Raw genomic sequence first — 16,961 nt, forward strand, 5'->3', positions numbered from 1 at the left:
CGTCTCAGTCTTATTTGCCAATGGATTGGGCCATGTGTCCAAGGCTGATAATGGGCTCTAGTCAAAAACCACTTTAGAACTGAGCCACCTAAGAGGCAAGGTGCCTTCTCTAGCTCTCTTTTCTCTGCCACAGCACAGTGGAAGTCACAGGATGAGACGATGATGTCACGAGAGGAGGAATGGGATTATTAAGTCACTGAATATAGTCAGACTCCCATTGGCCAGTCTGAGAGTGACACTTGGGATCAGTGAGAAATTAACTTTGTTTTGCTAACTCACTGAGATTCCAGATTTACCACAACAGAGATCAACCTATCCTGACTAATATATCCTCCCCATTTTAAAAATGAAGAGATTGTGTCTATCAGCAATTATGTGTCAATCAAAGGACTATTGAGCGATCAAGTCTCTCTAACTTACAAGAGCTAAACTCTAAGGTCTCACCTCTTCTTTTACTGGCCACCAACCATTTGGCATCCTCAACCTGTTGACTCCCCATCATTTTCTTCCCTTCAGGTCCTTCTTCCCTTTCCTCTCTTATCTCTTTTTGGCACACATAGATGAGAATATTAAATGTTGCTCTGCTATGTAATTTTGTCTTGGAATTTATTTGGAGTCTTGGCTGGTTGAGCTGGCCATCACTGAAGATGGCTACTCAGCATCTGGCTCCTATTTGGTCTTTGGCTAAAACAAAACACTCAAAATTATTTTTTTATCACTGTGTTTATAGTATTTTCTCTTTTCCTTATTAGTACAGTGAAGAAAAAAGTGATTTTTTTCCATAATACTATATTTAAATCATTTATCTGGTTGGGTTGGAATGGCTTATTTGTAAGAAAAGCTTGTATATTCCATAGTTATTATTATGTACCCAGGGAAGTGATAGGTGCGGGGTTTGATCTGCATCTAGAATTTTATGGTATAGCCCTTACTTTAAAGTAGCATTCCATCTAATGTCTGCATAGATAAATAAAATGCAAAGTAGAATGACAACCCCAAAGGGAATTAGTATGCAAAAATACAGTGGAGACAAAAACAAGAAGGTTGTTTTTTTCCATCTGGAGTGGCCCTGATTCCCACGTGAATGGGTTTTAGCAATATGATTGGAAGAGTTGTTGAAGAGTATTGATGTATACGCTTCTCTCCATTATGTCTATTCCATGTATAGATTACTACTTACTTCTATTCCATGTATGGAATAAATTCCATGTCCATTACATGTATTAACACTGATTCTATGGATGTCTAAACTGTTACTCATTGAAAAGAAGGGACTTGGCCAAAGTCACACATTTAGCTTTAATTCAGTTCCATCTAACTGTAGATGCTCAAATCTTCCCCAGCATACCAAGCTGGTACCCCTGGTAATGGAGAAGGGTTTTATCCCAACTATTCAAGCCTTCCTTGTCTCATAATCCAGTGATTTCCCCAAGTCAAGCCTTCTGCAGCTCCATCACAGCGTGGGCTTCTTGGAAATTCAGTGCTAGTTCCCAAGGCCTCCCTACCTGCTGAGTCCTATTCTTCATTCCTGAAATAGGAGCCATCCTGTAAACAGTGTCTGGAGCTCACTTCCTGGCTTCTGGCTGGTGGAGCAAGAACATTTCAAGTGCGTGTGTTTCCCCACTCTGTAAAAAAAATGTGTTTATACTTGGTCCCCCTTGAAAGTGGTCAACGCCCATGCTTATGTTCCAGTCCAGTTTTGGGGCTGGGCTTTTTCCAATCCTTTACACCCTGAGAGGGAGCATCATATCTGCACTCTGGCGCCATCTACTGGCCCTGCTTCTAGTCTAAGGAAGCCCCTGGAGAGTTGTGATGTATTCAGTAACTCAGAGAGTTGTGATGTATTCAGTAACTCATTCCATGAATCCTGACACTTCTTTAGCAGAATTTTTCATCTTCTTCGTGGACTACAGGATGGTCAAGCGGTAAAGAGAGTACACAGTAAATATAGTATCATGCTTTAAAGAGACTAATCTTCTCTGTCCTTTTTTTTTCTACCCGACCACTAGTGACATTCCTTCATCTCCAATTCTTTCTTCTAAAAATATTTATTTTGTTACTGTACAGAGATCAGGGCATGGGGCACACAGCCGCACACCTGAGCAAACAGAAGGGCTGACTGCTTTGCTGATGTAATAAAAAACATTAGTTTTGAGTTCATTACTGGGATTCCACAATGGGCACCAAATCCCACTTAAGACCCATGAGGAAGCCTTCAAAGGGACGTTGTTCCAGGTTTGGGCCTGGTGAGCATGCTGCGTTTTTGCACAGAAATAATCCATGTTTGGAGTCCCAGAGCCGTCAGATCAAAACCAGACCTGGCCTTCAAACCCTGAAACAAGTTGAAACAGTGAGCCTTACTCATCCATTTTTCAAATACTGCCTGTACTTTTGCAAAACGCGGTGGAGCTGCTCAGATGGGCACTGGCTGCCATATTTGATATATTAGGGAGAAATCTGACTCAGGTTACTGCCCGTCTGTTTTAAATCCAAATGGCTTGATGGAGGGAGGTTTTTTAAGTAATTTTTTTCTTTCTTTTTTTTTCTTCGCTAAAATGGAATTCAAAGCAGCAAGAGCTGGTTTGAGATGGATAGAAGAGAAAATAAAAAGGCCTTCAGATTTGCACATTCACCTTCTAGATTAAGGAAAAGGAATTAGCATTCATTGTAAACCATCTGTGTGTATACTCAGGGAGCATGAGACCATCAAGCTGTTGGTATCTTATTGTTATTATCTTTTCAGTACCCGTGGCACACGCTTTTAATCCCAGCATTTGGGAGGCTGAGACCAGAGGATCACTGTTCGTGGACAGCCTCAGCTACTAAGTGAGGCCCTTCATAACTGAGTGAGACTGTTTAAAATTAGAAAGAATAAAAAAAAATATGACTGGGGGTGTCGCTCGTAGGTAGAATGTCCCTGGGTTCCATTTCCCGTACCGCAGTGGTGGTTTGAGGTAATGATCAGTAGCTTGCCCTTCAAAGCCTGTTCTCTGTTCCTTGCAGTCCCTGGGGGCCTCAACTCTTTTCTGTAATCACCCCATCTAAGTTTCCTCACCTGGGAACAGGCCTGTGAAGTTTGAACAAGGTAATACAGGAGGCATTTCCCACAGGTCTGGCATACCACAAGAGCTATGTAAACAGCTACTATCACCATGGTCAGACCCCCATGGCCTGGAATTGGAGGTTCTGTCCTAAGAACAAAGAGAGATGACCTTCAGAAGAAGCCTGGGTTTTCTTTGCTCACTGTCATCTAACTGCACAGGTTATAGAAGTCTTGAGGGTTTGGGTACTATTATTAAGAAGGAATATTAAACTGCATAGCATCTGGAACTCCTGCCCCTACAGCCCCCTTCTCCTGAGGGAACCATTAGTCCCAACCACAAGGGTCTTCTTGCTACTTCTAACACAGGCCTTTGCTGAAGACAGGAATGCTTGGCTCCACCCACCGTGTACCTAATTCCTTCCAGTCATTTCCTTGGAGAGGTTCTCCCTAGTGACCAAGCAAGGTAAGGCTTCCTGGGCCCCACCAAACGCTCCAGTGGTGGTTTACTCTATCTTGATGCTGCTTGAAGTACCTTTGCAACACTTCACAAAGTGCCAGGCTTCATAGAGCCATTATAAAAATTGGTTCAATGTCTGTTTTCTTTGCCCAACAATAAACAAGCAGGAACTCTGTCCATCTGTGCATAGATAGTTGAAGTTTGGTTGATGGGCACTTGAATCCTGCTTACATTAGTCCCTGATGTCCCTTCATACTAGAACACCGTCACTCTATTTTATTATCAAATTCTCACTGGTTCCTTTTACAATACTATTGCAGGTCACCTTGTCATTGCTAAACTCCCTTAGGTAAGTATTTGTGCCCAAGGTATATTGTATGTGCCTTTATCACAGCAATTAACATTTTGAATGCCACCAGTTTTGAATAGTAGTGTTGGTATCTTCCATAGCTTCCTACCTCCAGTGTTTAGTAGGTATCTGGCAAAGAGGAGACATTAGATAAACATGTGATTAAAAGAGAGAACCAATAGCATTTTCTGCAAAAGTTATAATAATTCAATTCTATATTAGTATCCTGAAGTAAAAAGATATAAAATTGTTTATACCAGGAGTCCATCACCATGTACTCTAGAAATGTGTCAAGCCACTTAGATCCCCAGAAGCCTTCTCAAGCTTTTCATACCTGCAACACTGGATTTATAATTCACTTCTTATGTTTGTAACAACTTTTCATTACTAGGAGTTTTCAGGGGCCTTTCTCATATCCTGATTCCCAGGGGTCAGGATCTTTGATTCCTTGTGAGGAGAAAAGGAGAATATTTTGTTGTACAGTGTCTCCTGCTCAGCACTTGATTCTGATAACACTTTATCTCACTTCATCTTCCTCTTTTACTACTTCAACAATTGAATTGTGGAAATATCGATGCAGATATTGATACCGATGCAGTGAAACAAGCGAGTGAATGGAGGATAACACAGGCTGGAAATAGGTATGTTGGGTGGACTTTTTGCCATTTCAAAATCTTGCCCACAAAATCTTCAACTCTGCCTTAATGGGCCGAGGTGAGTCCATTTTTTTTTTACTATAAACATAATGACAGCAACTAATATTATCAAATAATTTTATATGTATAATTTTATATAGCCTTCCCAGCCACTTTCCATCAGGAAGGAATAGGTTCTTGAGCCTTTATACCTGAAGCCCCCAACTCAGTAAAATAGACCAAATAGAGCTGAGTGTGGTAGTACATGCTTGTAATCCCAGTACTTGGGAGGCTGGGACAGGAGGATCGAGGTTTGTAGACAGCCTCAAGTACTTAGGCCCTCTGCAACTTAGTAAGACCCTGTTTCAAAATGAAGAATTAAAAAAAAAAGGGCTGAGGGTATAGCTTAGAGGTAGAATGCCCCTGGGCTCCATCTCTAGTATCACACATACCAAAAAAATAGACCAAATAATATATCATGAATTCTCACCCAGTTTTAGAAGGATAGTAGATGCTCCTCTAACCTAGTCCATAAACTTTGATAATAATAGCAGCAATAATCACAAACTAGATGGGCTCTGGTGATTGATATTTTCTACCTGACCCTCTGGCATTTACTTTCTCCAAGACTCTGATTTTTCTTTGACTAGCTCCTCCATCCTCTTCTCTGGCTATGTGGTTTGATGGGATATCATAACCTTGTTTCAGAGTGAGACTTGGCCTACACTTAAGCCAGGTGGTATATTTACTCCACCTCTCAGCCCTAGAGAAGCATTTAATTCAAGGATAGTTATAAGACCCAAAGAGACCAGTAGAAGGTTATGAGGAACTATATGAATAAGTAACCTTTTTACTTATGTAGACAGAGAGCTGGAAGCTGCTGGACACTACCACATGGAGACTGAGGGAGACATGAGGCTAACTCTTCCCCTGACAAGGTGAGTGATGGAGAGAAATCAAAGCCAGATGGTTCCATGTGAGACTTGGATGTGAGACTTGGATTTTTCAATGATATGTGTCAATTAGATGCCCTTTTGCTTAAACTGAGCTTTCTGTCACTTGCAATCACAGAATTCTAAACCAATACATTTAGAATTTGCCATCATTAGACTGGCTAAGCTCTTTTACATATATATTCCTTAAAATATACCCAGTGGAAATATATATTACTATCTCATTTTTATAGTTAATAAAAGAGAGGCCTTTCCATTCACAGCCAGAGACTGAGATTTAAATTCATTGTATGAGACCTGGGTATGGGGATAGGGCTGCACAGGGGCAGCATGCTCAGGAGCTCATAAATTTATTTATCTTCCTCCCCAATATTTATAACCTATACTATCTCCCTTCCCCTCCCCACACACTCTGACTCTAAGTCTCCAGGGAGATAAGCCTCAGCACTTCAATTTATCAGAATCTTGATGCCCAAGTTTAGTCATTTCCCTGCCCAGGTCAGGGGCTGGCAGAGATGACCCCTGTATAGCCCTGATGGCCACCTTGCTGGGGAAGCCATGGTACTTGCCTGGGTGTCGGTGATCACCTCTTTATTTTCTGGCATAGAGCCATTCTCAGGGGCATCTTTGACAGCACCCAGAGCAACCCGGGCTGCTAGGCATCCTGCTTGGGCAAGGTATTTCACTGCTAGGGCATTTGTGTGCAGCTGGCTCAGTCTGAAGTCTTGCTTCTTTCTGACTTCACTTCCTGAATGTGCTGACAGGCTTCTGAGCCAAGCCAAACAGGTTCACAATGCTGTGCCTGGAGAGTATTCCCTTGTGAGTGCAGCTGGGGAAACAAAACTCCTCCCGCCCGCAGAGAGGACCTGCCAGCCCTTATATGACCAAGACGCAGGCCCTGTGAGACCTTGTTGAATCTTAATGGGGAATATTTTCATTTCATAGTGTGTGTGTGTGTGTGTGTGTGTGTGTGTGTGTGTGTGTGAACACTTCTTAAATTAGCAAGTTTACAATGAAAAATGGCTAATTATTACTTGCCTGCTATATACAGGTGCCTTATAGAAATGATCCTCCTAACAACCTTCTGTGGAGGCTATGGTTGGCTTCATTTTGACAAAGGAAGGAATTGAGAGTTGGTAGTGTTGATAGACTTGCTCCATGCTCCCCAGCTATAAGCAATGAAGGACAGATTTAATCCCAGGGTACTTAACTTCAAGAGCTGTGTACCTTTAATTTGTAATTCCTCAGTCTTCTCCCCTAACTTATTATACTTTAATTCTTTGTGTATTCAGAAGGGTTGGAAGGGACAGTAGAAGGTAGAGGCTCTGGTCTCTTCCTGGCTCTGTAAAGTTTGCACATTAGTTTTCTTCTCTGAATCTCAATTTTCTCATATACTTCAAATAGAATTATTATGATGTTTGCATGGCAGAGCACTTGTGAGGTTCGACTAAGATGGAATTTTACCTGGCAATACCATTCAGGAATGAGGTCATATGTGCAGAAAGCAAGCTCTTGGGAGTCAGAAAAACCTAGATTCAGCTCAGCCTTCCACCAGTTACTTATTATATGATTTCAAATAGGTCTGATCATTAATTTTTCATATATATATATATATATATATATATATATATATTATAGTTCTAACATCTACCTGATAATGTCCTAGCATGGAAAGCCCTTGGGCCCACAGTGATGTCACTGAGCTACTATATTAGCCATCCCTGGACCTGTTCCATATCTGGAGTTCTTGTTTAAGTTGGTTTTTCTGTTACTGGCCCTTGTAAGCATCCTAATTAGCACAATAACCAGCTATGTGACAGCTCAGGGGCCTGTCCACTTCTTACAAGATTTGAAATAAGGACAGGAAAAGCTTCTCCTCTAAGTGTGCACCTAGGATACATCAATGCATTCCGGCAGAGATCAGCCATCAATAGAAACTAACAGACAGATAGTCCTGAGAAATATCCAAATTCTGTCCTGGTGGCCAGCAAGACCTATAAAATACAAAGCAGTAACAGTAACGTGATCAATGATCTGATAACCCTGATAAGAAATAATGAATTAACTATCAGCCAGTGTTTTTAGTGTGCATGTGTAGAGGGAGTTTATTAGCAAAACAAAACACAATAAGAACAACAACCAAAACAAAACTGTCAAGGCTTCTGAGCACTGAGTATTTGCCTTCCTCCAGAAAGGGGAAGTTTGCAGCAGGGCAAGGAGAGTTCATTAGACATTGCTACAGCATGGACAAAATATCCCAAGAGACTATCTGATTACCTTTTCTCAGATGCTCTGCACATCAAAGAACCTTCTGATGACTAATTCAGTTCCTCAGGGTCTTAGATGGAGATGTAGGGATGTGTGCATTGGGTGAGGGACCCAAGGTCACTGGGGTATCTGGTTCCTAGAACAATATAGGCAAAGAACATGGTTGTTGATGTCAGAAGACTGAATCATGGCATTTATTAGTTATTGGATGTATGACCTTGGCAGCGGCTCTTAGAATTCACTGGGAACCTTGGCTTCTGCCCTATGAAACAGCTAAATCAGTGAGTACCCAGGAGAGTGGTAAAAATAAACCGAGAGAGAAGGGGTTAAAGAGTTTGGGGAACTACCAGAATATGAAGTAATGAACACAGATCTCATTACTCTTTGTTCCCCCTTTTCCTCCTTCACTCCAGGGCTTTTCATGGCTTCTTCAGTACACACAAGTCTCTCCCACTCTCTCTCAGGCTGACCCTTCTGGAGTCCCCTAACTCTACCCTTCTGCTCTTTTCTTGTTGAACTCTTTTCATATAAGAATTTTAAGTAGTTCTCCAAAAAAGGCCTCCTTTGCTCCCAAATCTGTTTTGATTTTTTTCTTTCTAGTTCCCAGTTTTTTCTTGCTCTTGTCAGTGTACAGTCAGACATTTATTTGCATGTTTTCTTATCTATTCTCTTTCTCTCTTACTAGATTATACACTTCATGGAGGGAGACTTTTTGATTTTATTCCCCACTCTGTGGTAAGCTCCTGATGCAAAATACAGGCATTCAATATTACTAGTTGAAGAAATAAGTGTTATATTGATGTATGTTGTTATTATTCTATTCCTGAAATATAAAATATTAGCCTCTTTGTTTATACATCAAAAATTTGCATGGTTGGAATTCATTAGTCCCTCTGAAGTTAATGAGTTCTGGGTCACTAGAAAAAAATCATATTTGGTCCTTACAGTTGTGAGGACCCACTGTATTTCCTCCCTGGAAGGCCTGGCCTAAGCAGTTGCAAGTCTCTTTCTTGATGTCTGCTTATTTGAGCTTCTTGGCACTGAGGGAAAGATGGCTTTCCTTCTGGGTGTCAAATCAACCAGGGGAGAGGCAAACTTAAGTATGAGGCAAGTAGCATCTATGTAGAGTGAGCTTCCCAATATTCTTCTTTAGATCTATTTGTTAGAAAGTTACATAAAAGACCTGTAGTGTGATGTAGCCTGGACCAAGCCATCTTCTTCCCATTGCTTCCCCAACTATAGGACTACTTTAAACACCAGGCAGTCTAAATTAAACCAAAGACCTTCTGAGTACCTTTCCCCTTACTTAGCTTCCTGCTTGCCATTCTGTCATTTGCAGTATGACTCTTTCTTAAGTTGAGAATGTCCATTTTGCTGCTTCTCTTCAAACAACTACATTTCTCCATCACCTAGAAAATAATACAGGATAGATGTTATCATAGACCCCGAGCCTTAAATTAGTTCCCTACTTCACCTTCTTCATTTTTCTCCTCCCACATTCATTCTCAGCCTCTCCAAGCAGCTTAAAAGTCCCTTAATACAAAGTGTTTTCTCATGCTTCTGTGCTATACCTACAAATTCCTCCCCTGACCCTTTTTGCTTGGTTGTTTCCACTGGATGGGCTCAACTTTACCTGTCCCATGAAGCTTTCCTAACATTGGCTTCTTGTCCTTCACCTGGCACTTCCTTCTCATAGCATATCTTGTGCCATTGGAAGAATCTGGTTTCTCTCCATGCTCCTTCTCACTAGAATGAGAGATCTTTGAGAACAGGGATGATACCTTGCTTGCTTTCCCATCATCACAGGCTAACAGAGCCTCAGAGAGACCCAGACCCAGGCCCAGGCTGGTGCTCTTATTTGGGGTGTCTAGAAGTTCAAGATCAGGTAAATAGGTCTGGATTCCGAGTTAGAAAAGATTAGTTTCACTTCTGGGGCCATCTCAATTTTTTTTTTTGGGGGGGGGCATGGCACTGGGAATGAAACCCAGGGGCATTCTACCTCCAAGCTATACCCCCAGCCCTACTTTTTATTCTTTATTTCGAAACTGGGTCTCACTTAGTTGCAAAGGGCCTCACTAAGTTGCCGAGGCTGTCCATGAACTGCGATCCTCCTGTCTCAGTCTCCCAAATACTGGGATTACAAGCATGTGCCACCACATCCGGCTCCATTTCAATTTTTAATCATCTTCCCTTCTACAATGAGATTTCACTTGATCCACAAAAAAGTGGATGGTGAAGGCAAGAGCAGGGTGGATGGGAAAGAATTGAGAATTGTCTTTTCTTTTTCTTTTTCATTTTTCTTTTGTGGTACTGGGAATGGAACCCAGAAGCATTCTACCTCTGAGCTACACCCCCAGCCCTACTTTTTATTCTTTATTTTGAAACAGGGTCTCATGGAGTTGCAAAGGGCCTAAGTAGCTGAGGCTGTTCACAAATCACGATCCTCCTGCCTCAGCTTCCTATTTTTCTTTGGTCCAATCAATGCATTTATTCCCCAACAATAAAAAGACATTTATAATGGAAAACTATGAAGATGTATTAGCATGATCTATCTCTATCTCATCAAGCAAACATTGGGTAATAATTTCTTTCTTTCTTTTTTTTTTTTTTTTGGTGGTACTGGGGTTCCTGGAAGCCCTTCTGTCTTCGAGCTACACTCCCAGACCTATTTCTACATTTTTATTTAGAAACAGGGTCTCCTAAGCCAGCATGCGGCTGGCTTTGAACCTGTGTGATCCTCCTGTCTCTGCCTCCCAAGCGCGGGGAATACAAGTGTGTGCCACCACGCCCGGCCCGGGTAATTTCTGAACCCTGAAATATATTTAATTTTATAAACAGAAAGTCTCCTTTGTCATTACCAATGAAGTTGATTGTTTTTAATAAAGTCACATCTAGAACTGTTTTTTGTGCCTGCTTAATGACACACATATTATTCTGCCCAAACTCTACCTCCAAGACTAATGTTTTTAGGCAGACTAATTTTACATAAGAAGATGCCCATTTTCATTGATGGAGGCAGGAAGGGATGTTCTGTGTGACTGGAATTATGAATGTGTTAGCAACTTAATTATTTCAAAAGAACAGGATTATTTCATTTAGAACAGGATTTATTTATTTATTTATTTATTTATTTATTTATTTATTTATTTAGTGGTACTGGAGTTCCTGGAATCCCTTTTACCTCCGGGCTACACTCCCAGACCTATTTTTTACACATTTTTAAAAATTTGGAAACAGGGTCTCTTAAGCCAGCGCGGCTGGCTTCGAACCTACACGATCCTCCTGTTTCTGCCTCCCAAGCACAGGGATTACAAGTGTGCGCCACCATGTCCAGCGCTAGAACAGGGTGTTAAAATGTGGTAATCAACCAGGTTTAGATTTTTTGTGGAAGGGAGGTCTTTAGTCCTCCTGGAGTTGTTCATCAGGAAATAGGTGAAGTAAATTTCTCTAGAATAAATTAAAATTTAGAATTATGTTGGGTATGGATTTAAGTTTACTTGTTTAGTCATCAAAAAATTACTTCATGTGCACATACTGTGTGCCAGGCCCTGCACTAGTACCTGAGTCTCCCCTGGTGAATAGGTTGTGGCTCTATAATGTTGACAGTAGCAATATATTTTGGTAAGTGTATCATAGGAGGTGTGTGTGTGTGTGTGTGTGTGTGTGTGTGTGCGTGTGTGTGTATTACTGGGGGCTGAACCCGGGAGTGTTCTACCTTTGAGCTACACCCCAGCCCATTTTATCTTTTCATTTTTTATTTTGAAACAAGTTCTCACTAGGTTGGTGAGAGTCTCTCTAAGTTGTTGAGGCTGGCTTCAAACCTGCGATCCTCCTGTCTCAGCCTCCCAAGTACTGGGATTATAGGTGTGCACCAGCACATCCAGCTTAGAAGTTTTGATAAAATATTATATTGAAAGGGGAATAATTCATTGCACTTGCACATGGAGTGAACAAAGGCTTCACAGAGAAGGTACCACCTGTACCGAGGAAACATTGAAGAATGGGTAGGATTCAACAGTTGAAACAGAAGGAAAAGTATTTTAGGCAGAGGGGTGAACTGAGAGAAGTAAGCAGTAGCTTGGGAGAGTAAAAAGGCTTGGGATTCAGACTCATAAAGAGATGTGTTTCTGAGAGTGAACTTATCGCCGTTCAGTTCAGAGTTTATCAACATTTTTAACTGTTTTGGAGTCAGAGAACTCTAGGAAGGCCAAGTAAAAGCCAATGCTTCTTCCCTTTCCCCAGGATAGTGGAGTGTGTGTGTGTGTGTGTGTGTGTGTGTGTGTGTGTGTGTGTGTGTGTGTGTGTGTGTGTTATACATGTGCATGTGTATTAGACACATCAATTACATAGCCATGTCTATTGATTTTATGAACCCTTTGCCCCAATGGGCACAGAGAGTTCAGTCATGTGGTGCACACCTATAATCCTGGTGTTTGGGAGCCTAAGATAGGAGGATGCAGGTTCAAGGCCAGCCTCAACAACTTAGCAAGACACTCAGCAACTTAGACCCTGTTTAAAAAAAAAAAAAAAGGCTGGTGTATAGCTCGAAGGTAGAATTCCCTGGGTTCAACCCTCAGTACCCCCAAACCAAAAAGAATCCCTGATTTAATTATTTACTATATATATATAACAAAGCTAAGAGAAGACTAATGACTTTATATACCATTAGCTTTATCCTGATTATTGAAGGTCCATAATAAAATTAATCATTGAGTTGGTTTACAGTGATTTTATTTTTTGCTTCCAAAGTTTACAGGATGCCATGGGTTAATTCCTTCTACTACAATTATTTTTCTACCCTTTTTGATTAGAATGATCAGTTTCAGGGATATACATTTTGAAAGCTAGTTTAAATAATCAAGGGTGGGGATAAGTCTGAGTTTTTTCTTTCTTTCTTTCTTTTTTTTTTTTTTTAATAAAACACTGAAGTCTAAAGCAAACCGAGGAGTGGTGTGGCTTTTCTGTGCTTCACTGCTGTCTGGGCTTAGTCTACCTTTGCAGGTAATTAATTCCCCAGCCTGCTTATTTTTTCTAGTTGGCTCTTGTTTAGCTTCCACAGAGCCCCACCCCAAAGTGCTTTATTGTCCCTCTGACTATTCCTACATATGGTCAAAATCAACTTACCTTCCGGGTTGCTGACATCGGCAAATTCACTGTTTGGCAAACTGGGCTGTGCTCTTTGTTCAAGAAGTGTTATTACAACGGAGTATATCTGATACCTACCAAGCCTGTCCAATCTCTTCCACTCCTAGATGTACTCCTGAGGAGAAACTCTTTGTGTATTTGGATTTACAGCCACAGGCAGGATATTAGCACTCCCAGACCTGTTGGGTACTAGAGCACTGCTAATGAGCAAACAGCCCTGCCTCAATTAGTGGTTTGTGAAATATTCCTGGATATCAAATTGCTTTTGCTGCTTGATAATCACACTGGCTCTTGGGATGAAAAGCAACCAAGCAGAAATTGTTCCCTTGTTGAGTACTGCCTTGTTGATCTCCTAAAGTTTTATCTTTATATAGAACTTAAGTTTGCCATTTCCCCAGAGCTGAGGTTTGACTTACACGTGCAATCCTGTTGGTGTTTTTTATTGTGTGTGTGTGTGTGTGTGTGTCTGTGTGTGTGAATCTTTCCCATAGTATTTAGCATATTTTGAGAATGGTTCTGTAATCATTATGTAAGCCAGGTTATTTTAGAAACAAATTAGGAAGTAAATATGAATTCAAAATTGTAAAGTGCTATACTGTATACTGCTTCACAGATGTTTATATTAGAGGAAGGGGAAAAGTAGAGAGAGGGGGACAGATAGACAGGGGGGAGAGGGACATTTCATCTAAATCACAGCTTCTAGTTTAACTCTTTCAGAGTTCTTTCCTTTGTATTGCAGTAATGTTAACCCCAGCAACAGAAAAGAAACATATCAGTATAAGTACATTGCTTGGGAAGAAAAAAAAGTAGCAAAGGGAAAGGAATTCAAGATTTGTTATTGGTATTTCAATATGTTTATTGTGACAAGAATGCTGTTATAAATATTCATAAGCAAAGGGCATTTTTTTAAATCTAGGAATTGTCAAAGTGAAGATTCCAAATTGGATAGATACATCTTTTGTAAAATCTGCCACAAGTTCCTGCTTGGAGAATAAGCATCTATTGTTAAATCTCTACAAACATTATAAATGGTCACAGCACATGCCACCTCATACAATCCCAAACTTTGAAGTATCTGACTTCCCAGTATGCTGCCCCCCTCCACCCCAGGACCCTTTCTTCCAGCCTCCTGAAACTCTTCTTCCAGCTTCCTGAAACACATGGTTCTTTGGTAAGCAATTCTGTACAGACAACTGGGGGAGGGAAGCATATAACCCGATGATAGCATCAGGTGCATTTATTTCTCAAGTCTAGCAGAGAGTTAACTTTTTCACTGCTTGCTAGCAAGAAGCAATATGAGTGATTTTGATAGTTAAGTCTTTCAATTCCACCTAGATAACTTTATCTATAGATAATGCAGAAAAGAGGTTGGGGGATACTTTTCAATATTTTATTGTGTTTTCTTAAATATCCTTTCTGGAATTTTCAGAAACAAAACATAAAAAAATTATATACTTTATTACAAATGGTAAACTCAAGAGTGCTCCAAATCTCTTATTTACAAACAACATTGGGCAGGACACCCAAACAAACAAACATGAAATAACTTACAAAGGCAGGAAGCTGTTTATTGACAGTAATCAGCTTTCATCAAATTAAAAAAAATATATATATGTACATACACAGTTGAGGAAGGCAGGCCCCAAGAGTTCATCTGCAGGCTCAGCCGTGCCCCCACAAGCCTCCCTCCCGCCCGCCCTCCCCAGCCCGCCCGCTTTGTGTTCTTAAGGAGTACTACAGAAGCAATCTACAGTCTCTACTGCAGTTTGTAAACCCCCACCCCCACCCCTTTTTTAATACTGAATGAGATCGAATGTTAGGTCCATGCAGTTCTTGGTCAATGTTAAAGGAAAGTCTATCGCTCTGCTCGCGCGGGGACAGCCCGTCTGCAAAGCGGGGCAGCCCGCGGGCCGCCGCTCCCCGGCTCCAAGCCAAGGGGAGGCGCGCCAAGTTCTTCCCACTGGTGCACACTGGGGGCGCCGTCAGGACGCAACCCAGTCCAACTTGGATACCCTTGGCTTTAGTCCGCGGACACTTCTTTTTTCTCTCTGTCGCAACCTGTCAAGTTCTCAAGTCTGTTTCTGTGTTATTTTTTTTTTCCTCCGTGGCCCCTCCGCCCGACAGTCTCTCTTCAAAACGTTTGCAACTGCTGCGTTAGCATGAGCTGACACCCACTGTTAACGTGGTTCATGACTTTCTGTTTAAGCTGTGCCACCTGTTCCCTGAGCATGTTGGCCGTGGACGCCAGCTCCGAGTTCTGAGCTTTCAAGGTTTTCACTTTTTCCTCCAGCCGGGCGATCCTCTCCAGCTTCCTTTTCCGGCACTTGGAGGCAGCGATGCGGTTTCGCATGCGCTTCCTCTCCGCCTTGATCCGCTCCTGGGACTCCATGTCGATTGGGGACAAGGGCGGCGTCTCGCCGGGCATCTCCGGCACGGTCTGCGGCTCCTCCTTCAGTGCCTGCAGCCGCGGGTGTTGCACCGGGATCTGCTGGGGCAGGTGGTGGGGCGGCTGCGGCGGTGGCTGCTGCTGCTGGGGCTGCGCGGGAAAGGCCAGGCCGGCCGCGCCATAGGAGGGCGCCCCGCCGCCGCTGCTCAGCGCGCCCGGGTTGAAGTTGCTGAGGTTGGCGTAGACCGGCGGCTCGCTGTGCAGGCTGGCGCTGAAACCGCCGCTGCCGCTGCCGCCCGCCACCGAGGCCACGGCGGGGGCCACCATGCCCGCCCCGCTGACCGGCTGTGCCGCCGACGTGACGCTGGGCAGCGTGTTCTGGCTGTGCAGCTCGGCCAGGGCGCGCACGAAGCCCTCGGCGAAGCCCTCCTGCTCGTCCGTCACGTTCTTGGGGCACAGGAACTGGGTGGGGGTCGGCGTGGTGGTGATGTGCCCGTTACTGGACTGGATGATCAGGCGCTCCAGCTCGGGCGACGCCAGCTTGAGCAGCCCCACGTCGGGCGAGGTGAGGAGGTCCGAGTTCTTGGCGCGGAGGTGAGGCTTCAGGCTGCCCACCGGGTCGGCCAGGTTCAGGGTCATGCTCTGCTTCAGGATCTTGGGGTTACTGTAGCCGTAGGGGCCGCTCTCGGACTGGAGGAACGAGGCGTTGAGGGCATCGTCGTAGAAGGTCGTTTCCATCTTTGCAGTCATAGAACAGTCCGTCACTTCACGTGGGGTTAGTTTGGGCTGTACGCAGAAGTTTTGGGGCCGCAACAGCGCGCTAGCAAGCAGGGGACACCCGCGTCTCCCCAGGGCCCTTGGCAAATAAAGTTTCTCTTAGGAGCGCGCGCTCCCTCGGGCTGTCCTCCCCGCGGCGCCCGGCTCCCCCGCTTGCTCCAGGGAGGACAGGGTTAAGCTGCCGCCTGCACTCTTACTTGTCCGCTCGCTCGCTCGCGCGCGCTGCCCGGCTTTGAAAAGTCGCGGTCACTCACTGAGCGCTCTCCCGGCGCAGCGGTTCCTCGGAGCCCAGACGCACTCGCCTCCCCGGGACGGTGGCTCTCCGGCGGCGCTGGTCAGCTCGGGTCCCGCAGTGGCGGCCGGCGGCGGGTCCCCTCCTCCGCTGCGAGGGGGAGGAGGGCGCCGGGCAGCCGCGGCTCGCGCTCGCCCAAGTTCAGCAACCAGTGCGAGCGGAGCCGAGCGCGGGTCCCTCCAATCTCCGCTGCCTTCTTTTCTTTACCGCCGCCGCGGCAGACGACCGCGCGGGATGGATTTGCAAAAGTTCGCTCCGGGACCCGGGGCCACTCGTCCCCGGTTTTCCCGGCCAGGAAAGTTGCTTGCCGCTGTGGCCGCTCGCCGACCTCCCCGCGCGGGCACTCGCCGCTCTCGGCGGCTGTCAGCAGCGCCGGGGCAGCGGGGCTCTCCTCCCGGGGGTGGCAGGGGAAGGACGGGGCTCTCCAGGCGCTCCCCGGCACACCCGCCCGGGAGCCACAGGCGCTAGCTCTGAGCTTCGGTGAGAAAATGAAAAAGCAGCTCAGATTTGCAGTTCGGACTCCACAGAGGTCCTGGCTGGCTGGCTGGGTCCGTCTGTCTGTCTGTCTCCCTGAGTCCGCGCACCTCCACTCCCGCCTCGCCGCTCCTGCCACACTCAGTCCAACTCTGAGCCCTTATCCAGCCCGAGCTCAACAC

General features: G+C 44.2%; 1 protein-coding gene across 1 annotated transcript; it reads right to left on the bottom strand.

The window, feature by feature from the left end:
- Window positions 1-14,981: 14,981 nt before the first annotated feature.
- JUN (Jun proto-oncogene, AP-1 transcription factor subunit) lies at window positions 14,982-15,986 on the bottom strand (the record flags this gene model as incomplete). Its single annotated transcript, XM_080693149.1, has 1 exon — window positions 14,982-15,986. One exon carries the CDS (start codon window positions 15,984-15,986, stop codon window positions 14,982-14,984), a length of 1,005 nt encoding a protein of 334 aa, XP_080549275.1.
- Between the last annotated feature and the right edge of the window lie 975 nt (window positions 15,987-16,961).

The sequence above is a fragment of the Muscardinus avellanarius genome (assembly GCF_963383645.1).
Source record: "Muscardinus avellanarius genome assembly, chromosome: 3".
NCBI classification, from domain to species: Eukaryota; Metazoa; Chordata; class Mammalia; order Rodentia; family Gliridae; genus Muscardinus; species Muscardinus avellanarius.